This window comes from Nyctereutes procyonoides, unplaced genomic scaffold, assembly GCF_905146905.1.
Source record: "Nyctereutes procyonoides isolate TBG_1078 unplaced genomic scaffold, NYPRO_anot_genome, whole genome shotgun sequence".
NCBI classification, from domain to species: domain Eukaryota; kingdom Metazoa; phylum Chordata; class Mammalia; order Carnivora; family Canidae; genus Nyctereutes; species Nyctereutes procyonoides.
In genome coordinates, this window is record NW_026575135.1 from 5450246 (window position 1) to 5470235 (window position 19990).

At 45.0% G+C, this 19990-nt stretch overlaps 1 protein-coding gene across 1 annotated transcript; it reads left to right on the forward strand.

The window, feature by feature from the left end:
* The first annotated feature begins 1578 nt into the window (after positions 1 to 1578).
* On the forward strand, positions 1579 to 17345 carry TNFSF15 (TNF superfamily member 15). Its single transcript, XM_055302615.1, has 4 exons — positions 1579 to 1818; positions 12812 to 12854; positions 13617 to 13664; positions 16881 to 17345. The coding sequence occupies exons 1-4, from the start codon at positions 1597 to 1599 to the stop codon at positions 17333 to 17335; spliced, it is 768 nt and encodes a 255-aa protein (XP_055158590.1). The 5' UTR covers positions 1579 to 1596; the 3' UTR covers positions 17336 to 17345.
* Positions 17346 to 19990: the final 2645 nt, after the last annotated feature.

Genomic DNA, 19990 nt, shown 5'->3' on the forward strand with positions numbered 1-19990 from the left:
TCTCTTACCCATCTTTTTTTTTTTTTATTGGAGTTCAATTTGCCAACATATAGCATAACACCCAGTACTCATCCCACCAAGTGCCCCCCCTCAGTGCCCGTCACCCAGTCACCCCAACCCCCCGCCCACCTCCCTTTCCACCACCCCTTGTTCATTTCCCAGAGTGAGGTGTCTCTCATGTTTTGTCACCCTCACTGTTATTTTCACTCATTTTCTCTCCTTTCCCTTTATTCCCTTTCATTAATTTTTATATTCCCCAAATGAATGAGACCATATAATGTTTGTCCTTCTCCGATTGACTTATTTCACTCAGCATAATACCCTCCAGTTCCATCCACGTCAAAGCAAGTGGTGTCTTACCCATCTTTTTTCAGGGTCCTCTGCTCTTCTCCAACATCACCCCCTGTAAGCTTCAAGGCCTAGTTCCAACATCACCTCTTTCTCCAGGAAGCTTCCCCAACCCTTAACTGGAAAGAATGGCCTCTTCCTGGACACATCACGTGTGATATCCGTGTACGTGCATAATACAGCAGCACGTGCAATGTAGTACAGTGGTTATGACATTCCAGAGCCAGCGACCTGAGTCCAATCCCATGCTTCCATGTCTTTATCTGCCAAGTGGGAATAATAACATACTACATCAAAAGATTATCTCAGGATTGAATAATTTCACTGATACATTTAACTCCCTTAGAATAGTGACTAGCACCAAAGAAATGTTTAATAGATGTGGCCCCATACACACCCAAATGTGGGCAAGGCCTATCACTCGAGTTCAGTCAACTTGGAACTAATCAGAGAGGAAAAGTCAATGTTCTCTCCTCCTCATGGACAGTCACCTCTATGATCTCATGCTCTTTGCTTAGACAACTGGTCAACACAGGCTAGCTATGCACTCTCCTTTCACAAGTGGATGTATAGTAGAAGCAAGAATCCCAAATAGTGATTTAGAGGAACTAGACCGTCTTCCTGGCTCCTCTGTCTCAATCCCTGGATGACCTAAGGCAAGTGCCTTCGCTTTCCAGAACTTCGGTATTCCTGGCTGCACAAAAGACAATGAGCTCCTATGAAGCCCCAAAAGACAGAAAGCTTGGCAGCATTTTGCAAAGTGGTGATGCAAACATGATTTCTATTTCCCAGTCTGCTAGCCATACCACACACCTCCCCATCCTTCACTTTCACTTCCAGAAGCATCACACTCACCAGACTGGCTTGGCTGGCAGGCTGCCAGGGCAGGGACAGCTATATTTTAATTCACCCTGCCCACTGACTTGATGGATTCTTTTTCTCCTCCTCCAGGGACTTTCCTAACTTCCTTCTGTAAACGAAGGAAGGAGCACATGAGCACACTGTATATAAATATGCTTGGGAAAGCTTTCTTCTTCTTCTTTTTTTTTAAACCAAACTTGGTTTCTGTTGTAGGCGGTGCATTCCCTAGCAGGGCGGGGCCCAGTGTGTTGTGGAGGGGGGAGGGGAGAGGCGAGGGGGAGGAGTAGGCAGTGATTAATGCACCCACTGTTGAGAGTCTGTCTTCTATATAATGGAGGGTCTCTCTGCCCCGGGGGAGTCAGACCCATCTCCAGGACCAGGAGGAGCATGGCAGAGAATCTGGGGCTGGGCTTCGGGGAAACAGCCAGTGTGGAAATGCTGCCTGAGGAAGGCAGCTGCACGCCCAAGGCCAGAGCCAGGCTGGCAACCAGGAGCCACGCATGCTGGGCTCTCACCTGCTGCCTGGTATCGTTCCCCATCCTGGCAGGACTCACCACCTACTTGCTCATAGGCCAGCTCCGGGCCCAAGGAGACACCTGTGTGTTCCAGGTAAGCAATCTTTGCACTGACCCGGGGCTCCGTGGACCTGCTGTAGGCACCTGGCGGTCCCTGCAGCTCTGGACAGAACCCCTTGACCCATCCTGCTCCCTGCTTCCCCATGCAAAGAAAGCAGCACGTGGGGCGGCGGGGGAGAGGTCTGATCTGGTGTTTATCCTCAATAATTCCAGGGGATGAATTGTCCCTCTTTATGTTTATATGGAACAATCTCCAATAACATGTTTTTAGATCATTATAATCATCATGTACTGATAATTTCGGAACATTCTTTTTCTCCAAAAAAAATAAACCTCCTTAAGTTGCATAACTAACATGTGTCATTGAAGAAAATTAGAAAACGCAGATAAGGAAAAGAAGATAATTATCATTACCCATAACCTCAGAGAGGTGACCACTATTGACATTTTGGGGTATATTATTCTGTATTTTTAATAAGATGAAATTATTTGGAGTCTCCAAATATGTTATGATTTTATTTGTTGGTAGTAAATTCAGAGCAGCATGAGGATATAGATGGTTGTATTATATTCTTGTATATGTATGTGTTATAATTTATTTAATCAGCCCCCTTTCTTGGGTTCAGAAATTTTTTTTTTCAATGTTCAAGAAAGTACCTCTTGCCTGGTTGTCTACCTCTCAGATCTTGCTGGGGGCTCAGGGTAGAGGAGCTTAGGCAAAAATGAATATAAGGTATAGGGAGAACAATGGTGCCAAGTAGGGGGTACAGGTATCAAGGAGACACTTATTCTAGACAAGGGACATCCAAAATCTTTAAGACTGAAGACAGTGTTATTCAAATAATACCCTTTTGTATATACAAGAAAAATATATCTGTATAGTCTGTGATGACTGATTTCATTTCAGTCCCAAGCATATTAAATTACAGAGGGGAAAACATGCTCTTCCATTGGTTTAACTGGATACTGGTCTTCTGAGCGATGCTGGCTGACCTCAAAGCAGAAACACAACGAGACAGCAAGCCATGGCTAATGTGTAACTCTCACCACCCCTTCAGGGTCAGAAAACAGACCTTGTTTCAGGTGGCAGCGTCCATGGCCACATGCCAGCATTGAGAATACGTAGAAATACTCAGATGACTCAGAAATGCTGTTCATGTTAGAGAAAAAAAAAATTCAAGGTGTAGGAAGTCAGGCTGTGTCCCCCAGGCCACCATGGAGTGGATTCTTATGAAGCCAAACTAGTGTTGAGCCAGTGTTCTGGGACTCTGCTTTAGCCAGAAAGATAGTTGTTCTTGAATGAGGCATTGAGGGACTTCCCATAACCTGAACTCTCCTGGGTTCTATGCGAAAACAGTGCCTCCGCCTAAAGTGGTGTCTTGAGGTCCCCCATTTCAGCAGATGCCAACAAACATACTTTGTTGATCTAGAAGACCATCAGGCTCTGGAAACACGTTGGAGTTAGTGACCATGGGAAGCCAGTCACAAGCTTCAGTGGTGCAATGCCATGGTCCAGAGAGACCAGTGACTTGCCCTGTCAGGAAGAGAGTTCGAGACACAAGCTGTCATTAGACAGGAAGCCATAGATACTCAAGAAATGAGAAGGCTAACATTGCATTCTGAGATATTTCAAGCAATCTCCCTGGAGAGCAGACCCGCAGAGATGGTTCACTTGGTGGTTTGTCCAGGCTGCAGAACTTCTCAGTCAGTCATCCAAAGAAGAGAAGGGGAAATAGGGGTGAGGTAGGGACACATGTAGCAATCGAAGTCCTGAAAAGAAACACCTGGCCCATTCAAACAAGAGAGGTTAAGGAAGACTGTTTAAAGAGTTTGAGAAAAGTTTCAAAGAAGAGTCTGCTTGCTGAGACATGACACAGCAAAGGGAACTGAAGAGCTAGAAGCATCCTGGGGTTAGCAACCATGGGATGCCAGTCATCACCTCTCGGCCTGAAGGGGCAGATGGAGGGAGCAGTTTTAGAGGAACCCAGGGAGTAGGAAAATGTAGGAGAGGGCTAGTGGGAGGAGCTGAGGGCGGAGTGGAGCAAGCCTGCCTGCCAAACAGCAGAGAGGGAGCAAGAAGAAGGCCGGGAGAACTGGCCACTCTTGCTCCCAGCCTCTCACCCGCCAGCCAGACTGGAGGTCCGGCTCAAAAGCCAGAAAGCAAGTGAGCCCAGAGGTCAGCCTCGCAGGACACAGGGCAGGTCCAAGAAGGGCAAAGAGAGGTTCCATTGGGCTATTGGAGAATAATCAGCTCAGAAAAGATGGAAAACAGGATTTAGGAGGGAAAAAGAAGTCACCGAGGAGAGTGTGAGTGGACATAACTGTGAAATGTCATGGCTCATTAGACACGGGAGTTTGAATCCCGGCTCACCACCTCTGGCTGGGTAAGAACCAGCATGTGGTTTCATTTCTTTGAACCTGTTTCCTTTTCTACCAAAAGAGGATGCTAATGTCAATACCCTGGCGGCTCTAGGAAGGCAAGTGCAGGAGCCGGTTGTCGGGTGGGCATGTGGGGAGAGGTCTGCACCCGGTTCCTGGGATGTCATCACCACTTTGTGCCAGGCATGGGTGACTACCGAAAAGCAACAGCGACGGGTGGAGGAATGTTCCAGGCTTTTATTAGCAGCAACAAAAACAGTTACTAGAACTGTTAAATATATATATTTTTTAAACTGGACTCTTCCTTCAGGAGTTATGTAAGGAAATAGTCGATGTGACGAAACCCTTGCCCAGGTAAGCTTGCAGAGCAGAAATCAAAACCAGACTCGAAAAGATTTGGGATAACTGCCTTTAGGGGCACTGTCCATAAATATGGCATCAATTAAATACAGCCTGGTGCCTCCATGCAGTGAAAACCCACAGCTGCCATCATTTCTTAAAAATAAAGCATCTCTATGTGTAAGGATGGAGAATTTCTCTAAGATACATTATTAAGTGGGAGAAAAACAATACATAACCAGTATATAGAATTGGGGACATTCATCATATATATATATATAGATGATTATAATAATTATATATGATTATATTAATACATTAATATATAATTATAGTATAATTAATTATATAATTATGTATTATATAATAATTATATGTAATATAATATACATAATATATAATAATATTTTATATGTATTATAATAATATATAATAATATGTTATTATAAATTATATTAATTATATTATATATTTATTTATATATGTGTGAATATATATATATTCACATTTATAAATGTGTTTATAAATTCACAGACTATCTCAGGAAAAGGACAAGAGATTGGTAGATCTCCCAGCATCTAGCTTGGGGAACTGGGTGACAAGTGAAAGGAGAGGATTTTTTTTTAAGATTTTATTTATTGATTCATGAGAGACACAGAGAGAGAGAGAGAGAGAGAGAGAAAGAGAGAGAGAGACGCAGACATAGGCAGAGGGAGAAGCAGGCTCCCTGCGGGGACTGGATGCGGAACTCGATCCCAAGACGCTGGGGTCACGACCTGAGCCGAAGGCAGACGCTCAAACCCTGAGCCCCCCAGACCCCCTAAGAGAGACATGTTTAAACTTCCCTTCCTTTGTACAAAATGTATATGTCACATCTACAAAAAAAAAAAATAGAGAGATAGTAAAATGTTTTAGGATCGTTAGACTCCTGGGGAACGTCAGGTAGATTCAGGTGTTGAAAAAACAGTTTGGGATCCCCGGGTGGCGCAGCGGTTTAGCACCGCCTTCAGCCCAGGGCCTGATCCTGGAGACCTGGGATGGAGTCCCACAGTCAGGCTCCCTGCATGGAGCCTGCTTCTCCCTCTGCCTGTGTCTCTCCCTCTCTCTCTCTCTCTCTGTGTCTCATGAATAAATAAATAAAATATTTTAAAAAAAGAAAAAAGAAAAAAACAGTTTGAAACCCGGCCTAGCCACTTCTTGGCCATGTTACGTAACCTCCTGGGCCTCGGGTTCCCTGTGCACATAATGGAATACTTAGAAATAAAGCAAAGTGTCTGGCAGGAGGTGGGAGATGAGTAAATGGCAGCACCTACGGTCATTATGGCCGAGGAACTTCCCTACTTGTGGGAATGACATCGCGGCGACAGTCTCTCCACCTGCTCTGGGACCTGCCGAGGGCCCCCCTCGATCTCTGCACCCCGTGCAGAGTGTCTCCGTGCCTCCTTCCCCGGCCTGGCCTTGTGCCCCAGCCCACACTCCAGCCAGCCGGGGCCCAGCGGCCCTGCCCTTAGTGGCTCCCCCCACTCCATGGGCCCCACGCGGCCTGGCAGGTGCAGAGAGCAGGCCCCCGTCTTCCGCGGCCTCACTCAGGCTCTGCACTCCGGGCATGACGCAGTGCACCATGCTGGCTCGGCCCCAGCCTGGCACAGAGGGACACCCAGTTCTGTGCAATAAATTGCCAGGGAGGCCATAGGAGGCACTGCCTCCTTGCACTGAACCGCCAACCATCTCTGTCGTCCTTCCACATCTGCTTCTGGAATCCCCACACACTCTCCCCACAGTCTCCTTGCCTCCGTGCAATCTCACTTCTACTCCTTCCTGAGAAATCCCTGCAAGGCTCCTAAGCCTTGATCCCTGCTCGCCTCTTCCCCCCACACCTGCCCCGGAGCCCCCATCCCCACCCCCATCTCCATCCAGACCAACAGGACCCCATCGTGATGCCTGCTGAGGCTTCAGGGTGGTGCAGGCTTGAGGGAATGCCATGGCTCCACCGCCCCACAGCTGCGGCCTTATAATAACTTATTACGTACCAACCATCGTTCTAAGCTTCTTCACACCTAGGGTTTGGAGGAGAATAAATGAGATTGTGTCTATAAAAGTCCTCAGCCTGGCGTCTGGCATATGTACATGTGCGATACATTTGCCCTTATTACTAAACACATCATCTAGGTTAGTCCTTGAAGTCACACAGTGAGGAAAGTGCTGCTTTAATCTCCATTTCAGAGATGATGAGCTGAGGCTTAGAAAACTGAAGCCATGTGTCCAAAGGCACACTGAGTGTGACACTGGAATTCAAATCCACTACACACATTCCTTCTAAGCACCGTACTGGTCTGCCTGTGATGTAAACCCAGCAAATCACTCACTTCCTGAGGGGGTCAGGAACATGTAATAAGGGTTCCCTAAAAAGTGTCTGTCACATAGTAAGTGCTGAGTAGATGCTAGTCTTCTTCTAGCCCCTGGGAGCACCTAGAGGTACCTGGCACACAGAAGGCACTCGCTAAGTGTTAGCTGGATGGAGAGAGAGAGAGAGAGAGAGAGAGAGAGAAAGATATGCACAAGTGATCTGACCTCCTTAAGCTGTCCGCTCCCTGTCTATCAAACAGAGAGGTGAACACACTTTCTTGGTAGCCCCACGCTGAGAATTCCACAAGAGGATGTTGGAAAGTATTGCCATGACGTAGACGCTCAACAGACATGATTTCCCTGCTTGCTCCACCTCGGGTGTGAGCCTTTTTTATCTCACTCAGGCTGTTTCCTCTTTGGAAACAGGGACAGTTCTGACAACCCCCTTTCCGTGTTGTCTAGAGAAAACAAACAGATGGTTGAGATAAAAGTGCTTTGGAAATTGCAGAACATGGAGCACTCAGTGGCTTTGCCCCTGCTGTGGCCTCAGCAAGTCCTGGCACTCCTGGAAAAGAAGCCAACTCACTCCAAAGGTCAGGCTGTGGGGAAGGGCGGAGGGGCCAGAACTGGTGAAGGTGCATGAAGGCAGGGTGAGCCAGCTGTGGGTGTGAGTCCCAAACATCTGCAACTCAGAGCTGGTGACTCCAGAATCTGTTCATTCACCTGTTAAAATAAACACACACGGGGTCGCTGGGTGGCTCAGTCAGTTAAACATCCAACTCTTGATTTCAGCTCAAGTCATGAGCTCAGGATTGTGAGATGGCCTCACCCCAGGCTCCCCATTGGGCATGGAGCCTGCTTAAGATTCTTTCTCTCCCTCTCCCTCCACCCCCTCCCCTTCTAAATAAACACACACACACACACACCACTCCAGGGAGCATGGGGAGTTCCCTGGTCCTCACCTGAAAGACCACTCACTGTCTGGCTATAAGAGGTCATCTCCCAACCTGGTCTCCTTAATGAGGCCCAGCTGCTGACAGCAGTGACAAGTGTGGGTTTTGAAGTGGATGGAGGCTACTTTCCATCCCCTCAAGCCCTTTGTACTGGAAGGGGCAGAAGTCCAGAAGCCAGCTGTGGAGAGGGGAAGTCTCTTCTGTTGGGAGAAGAAAGAGGCCATCCAGAGCTCTCAAAGGATCTAGATCTGCCACTGCTCATGAAGAGACTCAAGGATGGCTTCTGAGTATCACTGAAGTGGTGAAACCAAAGGGAAGTTACACAGAACCAACAACATGCACCATAAACATTGACTGAGCCCAAGGAAAGAAGGAAGATGAGTCGGAGATCCACTGTATGTGTGTGGTCTTCCTTAGGCATCACAATGCTTCCAGGAGGAAAGAATTATTGCCTGCCTTCACTGAGGAGGAGACTGAGTCTCCTTGAGGTTAGGTGACAGAGCAAAGTCAGACTTCTAGGAAACTCTGAGCTGGGATTCCCACATTTGCTCGGCTGTAAACACCACATGCTCAGCTCTGCACCACTCTGAATGTTGGGTGTGAAGCCCTGTCCAGTGTACCTGGGAGGGTGATGAATGAAATGGTCTTGGGATAAAACATTTCCAGGTTAGATTTATGCTTGTGCAAGCAAAAGCCAAAGACAAGGAGGCAACAGTGTGTTTTTCTCATAGAAGTGCTGGGAGGATGTTATGGGTCATAAAATATTTATGTTTTTGCAATTGCGGCATTTATGACGGCAAGAAATGGATCTCTCTTCCTGTTTATGAATATACTAGACGTGGGTATGGGACATGGGAGAAAGGCTAAATGGGTCATTAGTTAAAATACACTCGAGGGATTTCTTTCTGGGGAATTGCCAATAAGAGAACTTCAAAGATCATCTCGCTTGGGGCTCCGTCATCCATGATATATACTCAGCCAATGTCTATGGGGCTCCTGACACGTGCCAGGCAGGGTCTAGATTTGGTCTGAAGTTTCAGATCCCAGAATATCCATTTACTCTTTGACCTTTGGGCTACAAAGCCTCTAGAAAGGTGATTCCCTCCTTTGAGCGTAACTGAAGTGGTAGACAAGGGCCACGCGTAAACATTAGTTCAGGACCTGGCACCCCAGGAGCACTTGACTAGACAGCAGTCTCCCTCCCTCCATCCTTCTTTCTTCCCTCATTGAAGTGTCAGGGATTACCAATCAGCATATAAAAAAAAAGTGAGAAGAAAAAAAGAAAGAAACTCAAATGAGAGTGAAAAATCCCCTGACCTCTAGAAACTAAGGGGTGAAAAGCACCAGCTTGCTTTTCTTGGGCTAATCAAGGCTGACGGCCACAGGTGCCTCACTATTCTACTAAACACGAATCCCCATGAGCATCCACATTCGCCTTTTCTGTCTCTGAGTCATGGCCAAAGCTCACAACCTTCAACAAACATTTCTGAAGCCATGACTATGCTCCAATGAGAGCCTGATGAAAAACTTGGAGGCACCAGTAACTAAAAGATTACGGCCATTTAACTCTTAATTTTTAAAATTTAAACAAGAATTCAAAATGTGGCATGTATTCTAAAATAAAAAAAAAGTCTTTTGCTTAGTTTTTTGGATTGCAAAACTCAGGCAAAAGTCACAGAAGCTGAGCCTTCTCCTCCATCTTCCAGCTCTCTTTCCTGCTTGTCTTTCTGACACATAAGCATCAGCATATTTTGCTGATTAAATAATCTGACAGACATGCCAGGCACTGTCTGAGGCACCAGAAAGCAAGAGACAGACAAGGTCGTTGCCCACAGGCAGCTTGAATTGTACTAGAAAGCGAAAAGCTCTGCTCCCCGTGGTCACCTTGAGAGCAGGCATTGAACCAGCTCCAATGTATAAACCTTTCCCCAATAAGCTACTATTCCTTCATCTCAAATCTCCTCTTCACTCATTCCTTCTTCCCATCATAAAAACCTTCCTCCCATGAAGAGGCTCATTAAGAGAAGAAGCAATTGAAGGCTTTAGTTTTTGTTCTTGGAAAGAGAATCCCAGCTGACGTTTTTGGAGACTCTTGGACTACTGAGGTCTTCAACACCTGCCAACTGGCACTATCACAGGCTCCAGATGTATAGCGGATTCCAGGCCACTAAAATCCATACATGTCCAACCACGCATGAAAATAACTGTGTGCCCAAGTTATAGAAATCCAGTAGAGCAAATAGGGAAATGTGTTCACATCGCAGATCCATGCTGATGACAGTGAGACTCTGAGCCAAAGGGAATGCTCCAATCTCTTAGCTGAGTATCTGCTTAGACAAAAATAAGCAGATGTTCAGGAAGATTTCTCAGCAGAGAAATGAAATGGAAGTGGAAGACCAGCCACGGCAGTACGATTTCATGATTTCATACACGAGAGGATACAACCATACTATGGGCTATGCCCAATTCTCTTTGGGCTCACTTTCAGTTTTCTGCCTCACCAAAGACCAATTCTTTATCAGCTCTGATAATAGCAAATAAGGAAACAGGCTACAGAATAAGCTCAATTCTAAGCTGCTTCTCCATCCCCCCGCACCTCCAAAGTCCATCAGAATTATTGATGCTGGACAAGTAATCGCATCAATTAGGTTTAGGTTCTCCAAAGCAACTGTACCCATGACCATATGCTAAATGAATACATGGGTTCATTTGGCAGTGGAAATCCTGTTTTCCAGCAGCTCCCATGCTTTGTTGAGCCTCCTTACTCTTGCACAAGCTATTGGCCTTGTCTGGAATGGTCATTTACCTTTTATCACCTGGCTAATACCTGTGGGACCTATAAGACTCACTTCAGAGGTAATTTCCCCTGATTCCCCCACTTCTGGGTCAGGTTTCTGTTTTCTGAATTCTGTGTTTCCCCTACTGTCACAGTGCATGGAACTGCTGGTACTCCTCCATCCACCTCACCAGAGGGGGATCTTATCTGGAAGTGAGAAGGTGCAATGACTTAGGTCCAAAGATTCTAGAATTGATTGGCATAGGTTAAAATCCGACTTCTCTACTTTCCAGCTGTAAGACATTGAGCAAGTTACCTAACCTGACTGAGCCCCATTTTCAATATAAGGATGTGAATAGCATCTATCTTAAGAGTCATGACAAAGCTGAAGAAGATGAGGTGTGTGAAGGGCTAAGCATAGCACAGTGCCATTCATCATTCAATAGGTAGTAGCTACCCTTACTGCATTTTTCAAGTCCTTTGAATCATTCCCTGAGGTTGCCTCTCATGACTGGAGCACAGAATTCTCTGAGAGGGATAAATAGTGGGTAACAAGAATGGGGTGGTCAACTGAGACCTTGAGTCCCAGAAGTATTTGGGCCTATGTCTGGAAGGCCACGGGGAGTCATTGAAGTTTTATGAACAGAATTGTATCCCAATACAATGATACTTCAGGAAAAGCACTCTGAGAGCAGGCAAGGAGATGATTTCAAGGAAAGGAGAACCAGATACAAAAGGACCAGTTAAGAGGCTGATGGGAGAACCCAGGAGAATGGAATGCTAAGGCCTGGTAGGGAGGCATGAATGAGAAAAACTACAAAATAGAACATGGCAGCTTGGGTTTGTGGGAGAAGAAAGCCCCAAGTTTCAAGCCTGGCAACTCAAGGAAAGCAATTGTGCCATTCACAGAATTAGGATGTAGACAATGGAGAGACAATGGGGTCTGTCATTCAAAGACAAGATCTCTGGCCTTAAGAAGGCTTCCAGTGAAGGTTAGGTAGCATGGCTTGGGAATAAAATGAGCCTGACAGTCTGGGCTTTAACAAGGTCACGACTGTCACAGACCTGCTCACAGTCGAGCAATGACATGGCTACACCCACATGTCTACACAGACATGTGTAGAGACATCCATGCACATAGCACCACACCACAGATACATGTAGACACACAAGACACATCAGCTGCTACCTCCCTCACTGCTGCCGCTGTTTTCTGTTACCCACATGGATGCACAATTCCTCATTCACAAGTACAATCTCACACATACACGGATTCTAAAATGTAAAACTTGTTGGTTACATGAGGATCACTGTCCGTGGGGACTATGTAGTTACAAGAAGCCAATCAGAAGACTATGAGTTGAGTCAATATCATATCAGGGAAGGGTTTTTTTTGGAAACTGTAAAATGTAAAGTGATGATTTTGTTCCTAAGTCAAGGACTCAGTTTTGTTCCTGAGCTTTGTGTTCAGACACATGAGTGGTGGTGATTCCTTCATTTTCCATGTGTTCTTTGCCCTGACTCATACATCTTCTGATTTGATCCTTATCTCAAAGCTGGGAGTTATCTGAGGCTAGGGATGTTATTATTCCCATTTTCAGATGAGGACACCAGAGCTCAGAGAGGAAAGGTGTCTTGCTCGAGATCATATTGCTAATAAAAGGTGAAAGCAGGACTCAAATTTCAGTCTATCTGCCTCCAAAGAAGTTACTCTTCTACTCCCATGTGGTACCTGAAATGGCCCACAAGCTAGGATTGCAAGGATGGATATGCCTCCATGTAGTGCATGGAAACAAGGGGTTCATCTGAAGGAGAACAGAGCCCTTATTTCTTTTTCTGTATCATTTTTTAAAAAGGTTCCAATTTTTAAATTTTTTCCATGATGGAAAAAAGAAAATAAAGCAAGTGCCATCATTTGTTCAAATAATAGAAGCAATGACAGATGTCAGAGTGTCCTAGAACAGAACAAGGAAAGCTCTCAGAACAGATTTCAAAGTTGAGCTTCCAAGACAAGGATAGGAGAGAGAAGGTCATCAGGATGCTGGAGGATGCAAGGGGAGCACTCAGGCACAAGATTCTTCTCAACCAAGTATTCTCATTGCCATGTCCCTCATCTCCGAGTGCCCAGGTTGGGTAGCAGCAGCATCTTAATCATGCCCTTGTTATGGGCAGCTGTGGGGTTGGGTGACAAAAGGGCCACAGGTGGTCTGAATCATATTTTTCTTTTCCATTAGGCTCCAAAAGGACAAGAGTTTGGACCTTCCCATCAGCGAGCTTGTAAGTGTGTTCATATTTGTTGCCTTTCCTTGTGAGGAACAGAGCATTATCTAGTAGTTTTGCTATATAGAAGGTTCAGAGAGATGAAAACCCAGAGGAGAAATGAGGTTGCTTCCCATTCACTAAAAAGACAAAATGGTAGTGTGGCCAAGTGGGTGGCCTATGGAGGTGATGGCCTTGAGCAAATATTTCTGTCTCTGTTTACTTACCTGTAAATTGGTTCTAATGATACCTACCCTCTCAGGTTAGTGTGGATTAAATCAGTTAATTCCTATAAAAGTATTAGAACAAAATATCTAATCCTACCCACTCCCTACCCCATTTGTTATGCCATCCAGATGTCTCAGTGGATATGGCTAAAGGTCCTTGATTAAGGCCACAGGTCAGTTTGCTCCCCTGAAGCAGTAGCAGGGAAAGAAGGGCAATGTGAGTTCATTGAGCATAGACCAGGAATCATGCTAAGGACTCTCCATTCATGATAGGAATGGATGCACCCATCTTTGAGATGAGAAAACAGAGTCTTGGACACATTGGAAACTTGCCCAAAGTTACAGGCCAAGAGTCACTTGTGTTCAAGACTCTTTCTCCTGAGATTTCTCTGTCTCTGGAAAAATGACAACAATCCACAATAGACCAAGCTGAAGGGTGGGTTGGGGGGGGGATGTTTCTCTCCAGTTGCAGGCACCATGTAACTCCAAAAACAATCTTCACTCCAGCTACCCTCTGACTCACACAAAGCATCTCTCTCTCTTTTCCTTACAGATGCATCTCCCAGAGCTGGTGGGGATAAGCCAAGGGCACACCTGACAGGTATTTCTCCCTGGTGTGTTTTCCAGATCATGCATGGGCCATGGGCCTAAGACTTCTTCCAGATAGTTTGCCAAAACTTATTCTAGTAGCTTCAAACTGGAAACCCCATACCTTGGTAACAGACTTCTCCTCTCAGTTGAGGATTTTTAGATGTCTTCCTCCCTTAAGGGGTCCAAAGGCCCACGTCTCTTGGGCATTTTCTCTCAGATTCTATCAGTCTTCTTCCTTTCTCTCTGTCTCTCTTTCATGCACACTCTCAGTCATTCAGAAACAGCTTCCCTCAGACTCAGCAATTCACGTAATTCTGAATCTAGTCAAAGATGCAAGATCCCAAGTTGTTAAATGTACGGAGTCCATCTGTACTCTATTCAAAATGAAGTGATTGGACATTTGCGTTCAGGTAGACATTTGCAAAGAATTTTTGTTGATGTGAAGAGATTAGAAGTGGCCTCATAATATCACCAGCCAGCCAGTATCCCAAGCCTAGCATTGAAATTCCTGGCATCTGATGCCTGGAGTTGCATATACCTCTAAGACTCCAGAGAAAAGAGCAAGACTGTACACAAATATGTGTTAAAAACTCATTGAAAAACTAGGGAGTTAAAAGCAAGCACACTCTCTTGACCTATAAGAAAATTTGCATCCCACAGGGGAATATCCCTGGCGCCCAAGACATGTGACTTACATGTGATCAAGAGGAAAGTGTTTGTGGTGAGTCCTGAGTGAGGATTAGGACCAGAGTGAGACATCAAATCACCAATCATCACTTGCCTTTAGGAACGGAAGAGATTGAACAAGCTGGGCAGGAAAACCTTAGCAACAGAGTATGAAGATATCATGCCTCTTCCTACTGAATGGGGGAGCAAGGGGAGGGTATCTACGTTGTACTGAGCTCCTAACGTGTACCAGGCACAATGGTAGGCATTTTACAACCATGATCTCATTTAATCTGCATATAGTCCCAACAAGAGGGGAAACTGAGGCTCTGACAAGCCAAGTCACTTATCCCAAATCACATACGTGACTCGGAAGAGCTGAGATTCAAGTCTGACTCTTAGACCTGCACTGTTTCCATTACAACACACTTCCTACTCTAACTCCCACTTGCTGCTGTGTTGACATAGCTAATTGCATACCAGTTTAACAAAACTTGCTTTGTCTAGAGACGAAATGATTTTTGTTGCATCACCCCAGAGGATTTTTTTTAATCTACTGCATCATCCACAAAGGAGTGGAGATGATTGGGGTGATTAATAAAAATGCCTTTCATAGATTTTGCAAAGAAGCAACAGAGCTCTCCAGGGCCCACTGAGCATTAGAGACCAGAGAGACCACATGCATTCTGAACGTGTGTCATTGTGCAAAATAAACCACAATCCAGTCAGCATCAGGAAAGATGCTTTAGAAAAATCCGGGAACCAGGCTTCTAGTCAGCCACCAGGTATGAAGTTCGCTAAATATTTCCTTAAACATAACCTATCTGCAAATGGTGACGAATAGCATATATTGGTGATTGCTATGGATTTCCAAGGCACTCATAGGAAGTTCAAATACATTTTTATTATCCTGAAAAGTATTAGTTTTACTGCAGATTATTTTATTTGAAATCAATGGTTTGGTTCTATTCATTTTTTTCTGCTATACACATACTTCATAGAAGCACTCATTTATATGTCCAAGTATATAATGCACATTCATAAACAATGCAAACAGAAGAACATATAAAATTATATAAGGTGAAATGGGCTTATTTTTTGAATCTGTCAAAATGAAAGATGCTGGTTTATTTGGGGAAAGTAAATGTGTGTTGAGTACTTGCCATAGCTAGCCTCATGATAAAAATGTCCATCTCTCCTCTAGTCACTGGATCTTCCAAATGAGACTAGGAAGGGGCTTTATCTCCAGCTCACAGACAGGAAATGGAGACTCAGAGAGCAGGGACCTGCATCACTGGTTAATAATATCGTATGCCATAGAGCCAGATTTGGAACCTGGCTGAAGTGGCCAAAAGCCCCCATCCCTTACACTCCGCAATCCAATTACATCAACTCGTAGTTTGGTGTTAGAGAAGCGTTTCCAGAATGTTCTAGATCTCTAGTTCCAATATCTGTCTTACATGTTGATTTTTTATTAATCATTGCCTGCATTTCAATAACTTCGGACAGTTTCATTGCAGAGGAGCTATGGGGAATATTTGACTCCCTGAAATGTGATCTCTTTGTAGTAGGGTATGTCTGAAACAAAAGGCTAATGAAAGTGAATGCAGTTTAGAGGGTATTCCTCATAGCTGGGGATTTTATACACACCATCCCTTTTAATCCTTTCCATGGGTATTTTTATGCCCTTTTTAAAAAAAAAAAAGGAAAATATATGTCAAATGAAAGACAAATCCTGACTTGGTAATGAGAGAGTTCATGCAAAAGGATTATTGCAAAGTTGGGGAAGGAAGCTCAGTGACAACTGGGAAAATGCTCTGGCCACAAGGTCTGCAAGTGCCGCCAGGGTTAAGGTAAAAGGAGTTTTCTTGTACAGAAAGGAGTAAACGAACCTACAAAGAACCAGGTGGGAAGAAGTGGGGAAAAGGTTGGCATGTTAGCATCAGAGAATGTTTTACCCAGAGGCCAGCCTATTCTCAGGAGAGACTGTCTGCTGGCCCAGGCTGAGGGTAGGCGGGAGCTCGGGAGCCTGAAGAAGGCAGGAGAAAAGCTTAACCAAAGTTTTGTTAACAAGCATCATGTTCCGATGGATCAGCAGAGACAGTACAGTTCAGCTAATCATTTATGAGGTAGAGAATGGGAATTTGGAAGATCTGGTGTCCGGTCTGGTCAGAGGTTGGGTACCTCTACCCCAAGGGGGGCATCCACCAGTTTCATCTAAGTCATTTCATCGAAGCCCATTGCCGTGAGCTGTTTTCCAAAACACAAAAGAGTGAGATTTCTTAACCTCCACTCTTTTTCAGGATCAGAGAGCTCGGGTAAAATTCTAAATTATCAGGAAAGAAAACTGGGGCTCAGAGAAGCAAAGCCATTTGCCCCTAAGATGCTACTCTCTGAACAAAAGTATGTGTCTGCTTACATTTCCTCCACTCCTTCTCCGGGAGCTTGTTAGCTGTTGGTTTTATCCAATCACTTTACTCTGAAAATAACACGAGACTCTTTCTGGCGAAGTCCACAGGTTCTGACATAAGCAAATTAAACCTCCCTCTTGTCTTTGCAGTTGTGAGACAAAGTCCCACACAATCCTTGGAAAGTCTGTTTCCGGCTCTGCATTGGGAACATGAACTTGGCCTGGCCTTCACCAAGAACCGGATGAACTACACAAATAAATTCCTGGTGATCCCAGAGTCGGGAGACTACTTTGTTTACTCTCAGGTCACATTCCGAGGGACCACATCTGAGTGTGGTGAAGCCCGCCAAGGGAGCCGACTGAACAAGCCAGACTCCATCATCGTCGTAATCACCAAGGTAACAGACAGCTACCCGGAGCCAACCCAGCTCCTAATGGGGACCAAGTCAGTGTGTGAAGTAGGCAGCAACTGGTTCCAGCCCATCTACCTAGGGGCCATGTTCTCCTTGCAGGAAGGAGACAAGCTGATGGTGAACGTCAGTGACATCTCTTTGGTGGATTACACAAAAGAAGATAAAACTTTCTTTGGAGCCTTCTTGCTATAGGGGCAAGGCACACATCCTTGTGTGAAGGTCCTCTGCCTCCTAGTTCTAATTTTCTTCAGTGATATGTCATTATAACAAGGTTGGTGGGTTGTTTTTTTTTTTTTTTTTTTTGTTATTGTTTTGGTGTTTTTTTTTTTTTTTTTTTTTTTTTGGGAACATTCCACAGAAACAGTGGTTTAGCTATGAAATTTGAGGCCCGAAATTTCAGACTTTATATGCCTTTCTGATGAGAATCTTAACCGGAAAAAAAGCAGAACAGAGCAGACATATGATCGTGGTTGCTTGGAAAAGAGGTGAGTTTCTAAACACTGAGACGCAGATCACCAAATGAACGGAGGTCCACTCAGAACATTTCCACTCCTTCGAACTACACCTTGGTCACCAGTGGGCCCAATTATTGTGTGATTTGATCATGAAACATTTGCTTCAGTTCAGGGGCCCTGAACAAAATCCAAAGTCCTAGAAAATGGTGTAAACCTTAGAGGCAAAATCCTTCATCGGTATCTCCAAACACTTTAATGATGGCTTGTCTTAAAAAAAAAAAAATGAAAAGAGGGCTGGTATTTCTCATGAACATTCGAAAGAAGAAAGAATTGGTTTTCATGGCAAAGGAGAAAAGCAACCCCTCCTTTTGTTATGCACAGAGGCATGAAAACAAGCAAGCATGAGTTCCATATGCATATCAGAAATACAACAATAGCATTTACTCAGCACAGTTCTCTTGAGCACCTCTTACGTCCTGCGCACTTCCTTAGCCCAGAAGATACTACGAAAAACAAGACAGACTACGCAAAACTTAAACGAATTCCGCTCCCTGGTTCCTCATCAAATATCACTCAATGTACTCCAAGTCCAACGTAATTGGACTAACTCCAAGTCCTAAAATAACATATCATCTGACCTTGATATGTAAGATTTCTGAAGCTTTCCTAAGACATCCAGCTGATTAGGTCACTCAAGAAACCCGACAGATTTCTAGCCGACTGGCCCAACTCTACAAGACTGATTGATGCCAAGAGACAGCAGACTTACTCTCTGGGGGGATAAAGAGTCAATCACCAAATCTTAGAGAAGTTGACTTAGATCGGCTTTGAGTTTTGACTCTTGGTTTTACATGCAGATGTTTTCTGGGTATTTTTCTCTTAAAATATTCAAGAGATTTCAATGTGGAATTGGCTGATCAGCCCAGCCGAGGCTTCTCCCGTGGAGGAGAGGCTGGACATTAAGACCGTCCCCCCTACACTTTAGTGAGTTCATCCTCTCTAATCTGTGTGATTTTCTGGCACAAATATGTCAAGGGTAGAGGAGAATTTGTCCTCTGAGCCTCAGTTGACTTTGTAAAGCAGGAATCCACCAATTTGTTTCCCGGGATCAAATGAGCTCACGAGGACGTAACCGGTTAATTCTGAGCAGTCTGTGAAGTCAAAGAGAATGTCGCTATGACATGGGCAGTGACCTCCAGCACGTTGGCCCCGATTATAAGTGCTGCCAATTGCAGGAAACCTCCCGAAGGGGTATAAAGCAAAATTGGCACCGAAATCACTCTAATCCTTTTGCCAGGAGACTACAGAGGCAGGAAGGTGTGCGGTGGGGCTTCTAAGCAGGATGATTGGTGTAGCGGTAGGTGATCAATATGTGTTGGGTTATAATGACACAAAAATTGACTTCTGGTTTCTCAGGCGAGTAGGCCTCCAGAGCCTTCAGCTTCTCACCACGGTGAGCACGGGGCTCAGGGGGAGCAGCAGAGGGAAGGGTGTGGTCACTGCCACCTGATTCAGAAGAGTCTGCATAAAGGAAGTGAAGCCTGAACGAGCCCTGAAAGAGGGTGGGCGGACGACAGATGGCCCTGGGGAAAGGGCATCTGAGACTGAGGAATTACCCTTTACTTAAAGCAGAAAGGAAAGGTTTCTCAGTAACTATAAAACCAGCTTGATAAAACATTGCTCCCTCAACCTACTCCTAGAACAATGTTTGCTGGCAGATCGGGATGACTGTATCGATAGCTCCAGCCTGCCTCCAGGATCAGAACTCACACCCCATGGAAGTAAAGAAAATGCTCGGTGTGCATTTGCATGGGTTCCCAACAATGTGGGGCACGAGAGAGGATTTGCACGGAGGAGGCCAGAGTCCCGCCCAGCTCACCTTCTTCTCCACTAACCCAGGGTCTTCGGACCTGCCGGTGGGCCTTGAGTCAGCCAAGAAACAGAAGTGTCCTGCTGTTCTGAAAGATTTGACCGCTTTGGGAACATCCTTGTCACATATTTATTTTGCTCCTGTGATAAGCTTGTTTGTTTATTGAAGAGTAATATCGTGCTGAGGCTGTCCTGGCTAAATTTGTTAAATCCTTAACATCTGGTACCGTTCAGAGAGGGCCAGCTGAGAGTTTCCAGTAGAACTCAGGTCAAAACTTCTGTTTCCTAGGTGTTATCTCTATGGCTCAATTCTGTGCACTAGTTTTAAAAATGAGGCTAGAGAACACTCAAGAATGTGGTGGTCTCCTAAACAGAGTAAATGAGATGCAGTCGAGGATTTTCAAGGAAAGGAGCACGCCCATGTGCTTCAGAAAATCGTTAATTTAGGGGGAAGATGCTTTGCTGCTCCAATGTCTCTCAAAGGGCTGAATTCAAATCAAGTCCACATTTACCGAGTGCCTAC

Coding starts and splice junctions, on each gene's coding strand:
- TNFSF15 (XM_055302615.1), top strand. CDS start 1,597: ATGGCAGAGAATCTGGGGCTGGGCTTCGGGGAAACAGCCAGTGTGGAA. Junction 1,819..12,811: donor GAGACACCTGTGTGTTCCAG/GTAAGCAATCTT, acceptor CTTTTCCATTAG/GCTCCAAAAGGACAAGAGTT. Junction 13,665..16,880: donor GCCAAGGGCACACCTGACAG/GTATTTCTCCCT, acceptor TTGTCTTTGCAG/TTGTGAGACAAAGTCCCACA.